Consider the following 10,011-nt stretch of genomic DNA (forward strand, 5'->3'; position numbering starts at 1 on the left):
ATTAAACATGAAGTATGATTCATATGAATAGTTCTCAAAACATGCTTGATGTATTTTATCTTTTCTATTGTCATGGAGAAAATGCTAAACTTTTGTTCCCTGTTACAGTTGGTGTTTACTTATTAAGGAGACTAATGGAATTTTAGCCTATGTTTGGTGGGAGGGAAGGAAGAGGGAGGGAGCGCTTGAGAGGAGGGATGGGAAAAGCTTACTTTGTTTGGTAGGAGGGAGAGGAAGAGAGGAAGGATTAGGCTTCCCTTTGGGTCCGCCATTTTGCTTCCATCCAAACGTCGGAGGAAGATGAGAGAGAAAAATTGATACTTGTTAGATAATATAAAATAATGTTATTAACCTGATTTAAATGTTAACTTAAATATTTAGGATTTGGTGGTAAAATAATAACATCCCATTCCTTCCCCTCCATCCAACCAAACCAAAGAAGGGATAGACACCTTCCCTTCCTTAGGGAAGGCTCATCCATCCCTCCTCTCCCTTTCATCCATTTTTCCGTCCCTCATACTAAATGGAGCTTTAGCGAGAAAGGAAAAGAACTAAATATTCTTTAAATACGTTTGAAGAAAGCCTATTATAAGCCCTTTAAAAATATAAAATGGTGGGTGCAAGAAAGCAAAGGATTTATAAATAGATATTTTGATAGAGGGCATGTATGATGTAGTTGTGACTATAGTATGAAAGCTGTAGGAAAAATAAGTGAATTTTTAATCAACATACATTTTCATTAGGAACCAAGGCTCCCTATGTAGGATGATGTTCCATGTTGTATGCTATTTGTTGATGTATTGTTTTAATTGATGAAGTTAATGTAAAGAAGAGAAAACGAGCCACAATAGATTTTTCCCTTTGGTTCTCATTACAATTTATAATACAAGATTTGCCAAACAAAGTGGCTACAATCAAGGAGTAGTAATTACAGCTGCTATCTAAAAGGTAAGTCAACTAATCTAATCCCATAATTACAGCTACTTTATTTAGGGTTAGTCAATGCTAGCTAATATTATCCCTAATTGTAAGGCATAATTATTGTCACTATTTACACCCATAATTATTGTCACTATTTACACCCCAAACAAAGTAAGCTTTAAGATAAGATCATAAGAATGAATTACATTGAATTTTGAACTCTAGCGAAACAAAATGTAATTGATAAGCGCAGGTGCAGAACCCAAGACATTGATAGTAGAGTTAGGCAGTCCTAAAATAGATTTGGAGGGGAGTAAATAGATCTTGTCCAATTTTAACTTACAATAAATTATTTCTAACTAATCAATTTTATTTAAAACGTAGAAATATTTGGTTTTGGGAGGATTTGTGGTGTGGAGATCGCACCTCAGCATGTTCTTTCCCCAGACTTTTTAGGATTGCGGCTAATAGGCATGCCTCGGTGGCTGACTGCTATCGCCTCGATAGCGGGAGACTTGGGACATGCTTTTTCAGCGATCCTTTCAGGACTGGGAGATGCATGACATCTTTGGTTTCTTAGAGTTTTTGTACAACCAGGTGATCCGTGGAGGAGGTAGGGATTCTCTTGTTTGGATTCCTTCTTCTAGGGGAATGTTTAGTGTGAGATCTTTCTTTAGATGCCTTTTGGACCCAGCTGGGTCGGTAGTCCCTTGGAAGGCATTGTGGCGAACTAAGGCGCCGTTGAAAGTGGCATTCTTTGCTTGGACGGTCGTGTGGTAAAATATTGACGCAGGATAATTCGAGGAGAAATCATATCACGGTAAATTGGTGATAATTCGAGGAGAAATCATATCACGGTAAATTGGTGTTGCATGTGTAAGTGTAATGGAGAGTTGGTTGACCATCTTCTTTTGCATTGTCCAGTAGCGGTTGGTTGTTGGAATCTCTTGTTAGGCCTATTTGGAGTTTACTAGGTCATGCCTAGATCTACGAGAGGTCTAATGGACATCTGGAGAGGGGGTTGGGTGGGACCATAGGCTCGAGGGTTTTGAAGGATGGCGCCCCTATGTCTTTGGTGGTGTCTGTGGAGGGAGCGGAATAGAAGATCCTTTGAAGGAGAGGACTCTTCGGTCATTGTTCTCAAATGTTCTGTTATTAGCTGTCTCTTTTTTTGGGGTTCAGGTAGACTATGTTCTTCTGCTGAGGAGACTATTGAGTTTTTGTCTTCCCTGGGCCTTAGGGTACCCAGGTTTTTTGTGGTTTTGTAAAATAAATAAATCATGCAACTACACAGGAACACACAATTTTACATGGAAACCCAAACAGGAAAAACCACAGGACGTAGTCCAGGAAAACTAAATCCATTATGAAAAAGAACTATTGAAACCAGGTTAGCAGTATTCCAAACCCTGAAACACCCAATTCTATTGACACAGATTGATCCACCAAACTCTTCTCGAGTCTTCAAGCACACAATCCACTCCACTGCGTTCACTCCTCACATTGCTTCACCATTGATTCAGTCTCAGCCTCCTAATCGTCCAGTTCAGTCTGTGAGCAATGTATTGAATATGGTGTTGAACTCTTCAAAAAAATTTCTAAATGGAGGAAATTTTATAGATATAAACAATATGATACAAAAGAAAAAATGAGGGCATACCCCATAACAAGAACATCATAACAAGAAAAAAAAACCAAGGATAGACCCTTGGAATAGATGCACCTAACAAAAACAGTGCATCAAAGAATGTCTTGAAGACCTACAACACAACTTTCACTCAGATAATAGGATCTCTATGCCTAGAAAGATGGAGTCTTTCATTCCTCTCCATCCAAGGGTAGTATAAAGTAGCAGTGAACATGATCTTAAACAGATTGTGTGTGCAGTTTTTTGATGCGAACTTCTGGGAGTAATACATGGCCAGCTCTTGAATGATAGCGTATGTTTGCAAATTGGCTTTGCAAATATCTGATAACCCAGCCCGAACCTGCCTTGAGTAATCACAACAGCAAAAAATATTGACATAGGACAAGTAACCCGAAAGAAAGAAAGGGATGAGAAAATAGAAGAATAGATAGAATAGAAGAAGGGGATGAGAAAATAGACGAAAGGGGGTGAGAACAGAGTGAATAGATAGGCAGGATAGACTGAATGGGTGAGAAAAGCAAGAACAAAAATGAGAGAAACAATAGAACACAGAAAGAGACTCAAAGAAAATGATAATCAATATTCTCCAAAACTGAATTCTCATATTACAAAGGAGCCTTTCTATAGGCAAAATCATAACAAAACCCTAGATAATAAAATCCTAAAATATCCTTAAAATTAAAACATTACTAAAAATAACCATAAGCATAAGTAAAACCCTAATTTACTAAAATCCTTAATTTTATCTCTCTTTCCCTCTTCTCCAAAAGTAATGTTGGAACACATGCAGCTCATGTGTGCGAATCACACCCCGTTCCCCATCAATTCTCCTCGGCTAAGAAGAACTCTTCTCCGAAGAGTTAAGCGGAAAGTACTGCTCAAAATAGCTCGTATTAACATGGCAAAACTCAACTGTAATCCATGAGACGTCTGAAACTGGACAATACATCCATTGTGACTCACTTTGACCATCAATAATACCCGTAATCCAATTCCAAGGCCAGAGCTCACATGGTGGGAGGACAACTGTTGCTGTTGAAGAAAATGTAATTCCGCATGTAGAAACACAAGCTAACAACACAAGAGGCTCAAAGGAACCTCGGTTAGGCCTCAAATACTCCACATGAAAAATTGGACTAATACTTGTATCTGTTGACAAGTCAAATAAATATGCATTAGGTCCAAACTTATTAGTGATGTGGAAATGTTGAATGCCTTGGGATTCCAATGAATTGAAGGAGTGGTGGTTGTGGTAAACAAATTATAAGATAATCTTCTTCCAAGACTTTATGATTCCTATGATGACCGTATGCAATAAATTTATAATTTTTATTACTCAAAATAATTTTTCGTCTTATATCGGCATGAAGCTCATGGACATACTCGACAAAGGAGTCACATATTTTGAATGAACAAGAATGTGGAGGCAGCAAAATAAAGTCACTGGGCTGGCCAAGGAAAATCCCTTATATAATCCCAAAAGAACCATTTCTAACGGACCAATTGACCAAGATATTATATGCAAACTGCACGATAGACATCAAGTCCCAAGTGTCAAGGCGTACTATTTCACTATAACTAACCAACTTTCCTAGACCTTGGCAGACAATCCCAATTTTCTTATCAGTTTGAGGACAACATGCAAAGGGAAAATTCAAATTGGTACCTAAAGATGTCCAAAGTGTTGTCCAAAATTGGCTTTTGTATTTAAAATCCCTATCTGAAACCATAGAAGTGTTTTGAGTCATGAATGTTAACATCCTCAACAGGATTATCTGAAATGGAATGATGTAGGACATTAGATTCGGGTGGTTGAGACTTAAAACACATTTTCAGATGGAACATGGGAAATTTCCTTAGCCACTCCTTTGGCTAGCATGATTTCATCAACACAAGGTTGGGGAGAAGGCCTATATTGTGCTTTAGAGTCCCTTTCTAATGGCTTTGCAGGATTTAACTTGATATTTCTACCATGATACTTAAAGCTATAGGTGTTCTCTCTGCAACAATGAGTTACACTTAAATCACAAATCCATGGGTAACCAAGTACTACATGGGCTACTTCCTTAGGTAGGACGTCACACCATATTTTATCAAAATAGTCACCCATTTGGACGGGAACCAAACATCTCTCTATGACTGTCAAGGAGGTCCCATTGACCCAGGCTATCTTATAGGATTGTGGGTGAGGCTTGGGTTGAAGTCTCATTCTTAGAACAGCTGATTTAGACACTGCATTTATAGAACTTCCTTTGTCAATGATGATTTGACAAACTTTTTCCATACATTTGACAAATGTACAAAACATGTTGGTATGCTTCCAATCATTTTTTCCTAGGAGAGGAGATGGAATGCATGCCAAAGCGTTGTTTTGAGTATTGCCTTTTTGATTTCTTGTTTGGTTAGGGAATGGTCCAATTTTATTCTCCACATCTAAGTACTTAGGTGGAGGATACCTACATTCTAAGACTTGATGCGATTGAACAATTGGAGTTTTCATAAGATCATTGGTTCGACATTCTCTAAATTTGGTTTCTGTCATTTATTAGGTACAAAATGCCAACACAAGACTCAAATTAGATTGAATAAATTTAAATAACAAATAATTCCAAATGCTCACACAAGAATAGAAATGCAGAAGGTAAATCATGTGAATATTGCAGACTAATACAGGAAAACTGGCAAAAGGTGAAAAATTGGGTGCAGTATTGGTGATGGTAGAATTTAAAGAGCAGGGTAGCAGAAGGTCAGTCAGCACAAAAATTATTCTAATTCAAGCAAGAACCTTTTGCAAATTTATTGACTTAATAAACAGATAAAAGTACCATGAACAATTTTCTAGGAAGCATGTGTACCTTTACCAAAGTATGAAGTAGCTATCCGAACAAAGAAGGCTCCAAAGTTGCTCCAAAGGCTGAAGTAGGTCGATCCAGTTGAAATTAATTTTCTGATTGTTTCTGTATTTATTATTATTATTTTTTCCCTGGTCTACTGCTGAACACTGTTGAACCAGTCCTGGACAGATTCTACTCTTTTTCTGATTCTGGGACTGAACTGGGCATGCAACTATATCCAAACAGGGCTGAACTGATTTAAATAGCTGGGTTCTGACTTCTGATCTGGTAAAATAATAGCCTGAATGAACTTGGACTGGGCCAAGAAATATAATCTGGTTTGGATCCAAGTCTGGGCTTCTAAATTTTTTTCTTCCTTTCTGGATCACTGTTGTACTGGGCTGGGCCTGTTGTGAAGCTGGGCTGTGATTCAAGTTGTGCTTCCTAGACCGGTCAAATCTGACTTTAATTTTGGATTGGGTCCAGTTGTAAGTTGAATCTTTTTGAAAATACCCCACATCTGAACTTTCCAAACCTTGTGGATAATCTAAAGTTGACTTTCCAAAATTAATAGCACTGAAATTTTGGTGACAATATTGCAATGATCCAAAGTTGACTTTCCAAAATCCGTCACGCTGAAATTTTGGTGAATAAATATTCCAAAGTTGACTTTCCAGAATCAGTAGTGAAGATAATGCTGAAATCTAGGTGACAGTTGCAATAGAGGGCACAAAGTTCTTGGCTGAAGTTAGACTTACGAGCTACGCAAGGCTTGGATGACATGATGATGGTAGCAGTGACGGCGAGAGAAAACTCCGCCAAGACTACTGCGACTGATTTCCGGCGACGGCTATTGTTGATGACGACAATCACACAAAGATTTCCGATGGCGAGGACTAGAATCGTGGATCTGTTTTATTTTTTATTTTTTGGCTTGGTTGGGCTTAGGGTTGATGTTGGGATTGGTGTTAGAGTTTGTAGACGGGTTGTGTTTGATGACTGGTGTGGGTTACGGTTGTTTTGTTTGTGGTGGATGGGTGGCAGTGGTGGTTGTGAAGTACTGACTACTGACAGTACGCTTGTTTGGGTCGTGCAGTAACAGTAATTGATGGATGGGGTTTTGTGTTTTGTTGATTGTACGGCTGTGGTTGGTTATTGAAGAGTAACAGTTGTCATGAACACTAACAAAATGCTTGGGACTTTGCTCTGAACTTAACCTTGATTGTTTTGTTCCGATACCAATTGACGTAGGACAAGTAACCAGAAAGAAAGAAAGGGATGAGAAAATAGAAGAATAGATAGACTAGAAGAAGGGGATGAGAAAATAGATGAAGGGGGGCATAGTGAATAGATAGGCAGGATAGACTGAATGGGTGAGGAAAGTAAGAACAAAAATGAGAGAAACAATAGAACACAGAGAGGGACTCAAAGACTCAAAGAAAACGATAATCAATATTCTCCAAAACTGAATTCTCATATTACAAAGGAGCCTCTATATAAGCAAAATCATAACAAAACCGATAATGAAATCCTAAAATATCCTTAAAATTAAAACATTACTAAAAATAACCATAAGCAAAAGTAAAACCCTAATTTACTAAAATCTTTAATTTTATTTCTCTTTCCCTCTTCTCCAAAAGTAACATTGGAACACGTGCATCTCATGTGTGCACACCTCGTTCCCCATCAAATATGGTCAAGAGTCTCTTCACCTTTCAAACACAATACACATCTTGATGCCAAAGAAATTCCTCTGTGCTGTAAATAGGCACATGAAATCAAAGCATTCTGCAATACCAGAGTAGTATGAATCGACCAACTTAGCCTATCACCATTCCAGCACAAGTTAATCCAGAAAACCCCTTGCCACTTTACTCTGCAAGGTGCCCAAGCAGCCTTGAATGTTAGTCCAGAAGTTTGCCACAGCATCTGATCACATCCTCCATGTATTTTATACTTGAGAAATAATTGTAGCACCTCTTGGTCTTCAAATTTAGAGGTAACCCATTGCTGGTCTTCAATAAACTCACTTAAGGTCACAGTAGAAATATAAAATGAAGAAAAATGATAGAATTGTGTAAAGGCTTGAATGATATCATCACTCATTCACAACTCAAGTATTTATAGATAAAAAGAGCACATGCTCGTATTACAAGAAAGGCAATTAAATCAAATCTAAATCAAATCATATAGCATATTCTATAGCACAATTAAATCTTTGCTAATACGGTAAGTCATTTCATAAATCATGGCTATCATATCTGCTAACACTCCCCCCAAGTTGGTGCGTGGATATCTGAAACGCCCAACTTAGATAATGCATTCTCAGCCCTTTGTAAGAATGTTTGCAAGCTGCTGAGACAAATGGAGTACGCAAATTCAATTTGTAGTGCGCAATAATAGATGTCTACACACCAATTTCTAAAAAAGATAGAATGCTAAAAAAAATATTGATGCAACTCTAGAACTCACAAAAAAGCTCTCTGTATGTATATGAGTTGATATGTATTCTGCCCTAGTATGGTATATTTATAGGAAAAATAGAAGCATAGAGAGAATAGGGTTGGTAGTGTTTTAAACCAGAATGGAAAGTGCTTTTCCGCATGGTTTGACGTTACTCCAAAGACCCTCGATCGACAATCAATCAAAGTCTGCTGCAGTATTTTTATACCTATAAACTAGAAATTAAAGCAAAAGTTACAGTCCAATTTTGTTCTACAAAATTTGCCAACCTAATTCTTATTGACCTAAAATTAAGAATTGCCTTGTATGGGCTAAAGTGACAGTCTAATGAATTTTGCAGGTTGAGAGAACACAATGTAAGAATTGCCTTGTATGGGCTAAAAGTGACAGTTTAGCAATGGATGTAATGAAGCTGTCTTCAGATGTTACCGTAAGCATTTCAATTGGTTTTTCCCATTTTTACCTCTTCAAAATTTTCGTGAGACTCTTGTGAGATTGGGATGTGATTGCTCGGCTTTAGTGGATTAATGCATAACTTACGATTAATTGAAGGGGAAAAAGCCAATTCCTGAAAGTGATGGCTAAAAAGCCTTAAATCATGATGTTACCATGGTTGGTTGTGTTCAAGATCCCATGGCTTCTGCATACCAGGGTTGTATATGCTTGTATGGCTCAATGAGCTTCTTGTGTGGGCTTCATCTGTCCAAATATCACTGTCATGTGGTGGTTTTGTAGGTGGGCTACATTGTCATGATCGATCCTTCTACTGGGGCTAGAACTAATTTATTGAGAATGAGAGGTGCTGGTGTCGTCGGTGTCTACCACCCTTTAATTGATGAGAAGCTTGTGAAGATTCTTCATGGGTAAATTGAATTCCATTCCATTTGCGCCTCTGTTTGTGTCTGTGTAAGTAGTGTGTAATTTTGTGTTAACATTTGATATTCTATATCTTAACAGGAGGAATAAGAAGGTGTATGCCTGGACAGTTGATGATGCAGTCTCCCTGCAGAGAATGTTGTTGGAGGAAGTAGATGCTATTGTCACAAGCAACCCCACTTTACTTCAGAGTCTCATGCAAGACACCAGGACTAAATGTCTTGAGGAGGGTTTTTCTTTGTTACAATGAGAATTGAAAAGTTTTTAAACGATTGAACTTGTACAAATTGGGAGATCTGTTTTATTTAGTTACTTATTTTTTTTCTCAACTTTGTGAATACAATGAATGCACATAACTGTATTTCTAACCAAATATTAATGAATTTTTGTAATACTAGAACCTCATCTTTCTTTCTTTACCAATCAAGTAAATGTTTGTTTCTTAGTTTACTCGACATACGTGGTGGTGTTGATTGTGTGATCAGTTTTGAATACGCCTCAACTTTCCAAATTCTGTCTTTAGATTGATCATCTATCTCATAGAGCACTGCCCTCTTAAAACATTCACATTTAGAGTTTATATGCACACCAAGTGGTTGATAAATTTGTCATAAACTCTATGATAATATGTTTCATGACATTTGCACCTTGAATGTTTATTCACATCAATATTATGCAAATGCTAATTCAAAATAGTTTGTTGAATTGAATGCATTGACGTTTAAAGGAATTCATTTATTTAAATCAATGATGATCTCACTTAGTTGCATGACTAATTCTCATGATTCAATGTATAAAATGAATTGGTCATTTGCTAAAGCAATCTACTCAAGTGTAGTTAGCTCATTGCTTTACATTCTGAATATTAAGTGATATCTACATTACAACTCACTAGAAGAGCATTCATCACAATGAATCATATTTGGCTCTAAAGTAAAGAGACAAGTAAAAGAAGCTTAGAGAAGCTAAACCGAAAAAGTTTTAGAGTTTGACAATGACCCTAATCACCCCCTTCCCCTAGGACCAATTCTTGGGTAACAACTAGACCTTTTTTAATGTATAAAGATTTAATCTTTGAAAGAAAAAGAGAGTTTTGAGTTAAATATATTCGAATTCTCTTTGAAGTCACAAAGAGTATTTAATAAGTAAAGATTGAATCTTTGAATAAAAATGTCAATCAAGGCACCTTTTAAGTCGATTGAATATTTTAATATACAAAGATTGTATCTTTGAAAAAAAAATGAGAGTTTCCAGTTAAACTTATTCGAG

At 37.1% G+C, this 10,011-nt stretch overlaps 1 protein-coding gene across 1 annotated transcript in view; it reads left to right on the top strand.

The window, feature by feature from the left end:
* The window catches only part of LOC132278602 (glycerophosphodiester phosphodiesterase GDPD4), a 76,480-nt gene extending 67,319 nt beyond the window's left edge, over window positions 1-9,161 (top strand). Inside the window, exons 7-9 of the mRNA XM_059780430.1 lie at window positions 8,207-8,296; window positions 8,602-8,729; window positions 8,824-9,161. Of these exons, the coding sequence (XP_059636413.1) occupies window positions 8,207-8,296; window positions 8,602-8,729; window positions 8,824-8,992 (387 nt within the window). The 3' untranslated portion in view covers window positions 8,993-9,161. The remainder of the gene's footprint in view (window positions 1-8,206; window positions 8,297-8,601; window positions 8,730-8,823) is intronic.
* The last annotated feature ends 850 nt before the right edge of the window (window positions 9,162-10,011 follow it).

Source organism: Cornus florida, unplaced genomic scaffold (genome assembly GCF_030987335.1).
Source record: "Cornus florida cultivar Cherokee Brave unplaced genomic scaffold, ASM3098733v1 CherokeeBrave_3.0.0_Hap2_Chr10, whole genome shotgun sequence".
Classification (NCBI taxonomy): Eukaryota; Viridiplantae; Streptophyta; class Magnoliopsida; order Cornales; family Cornaceae; genus Cornus; species Cornus florida.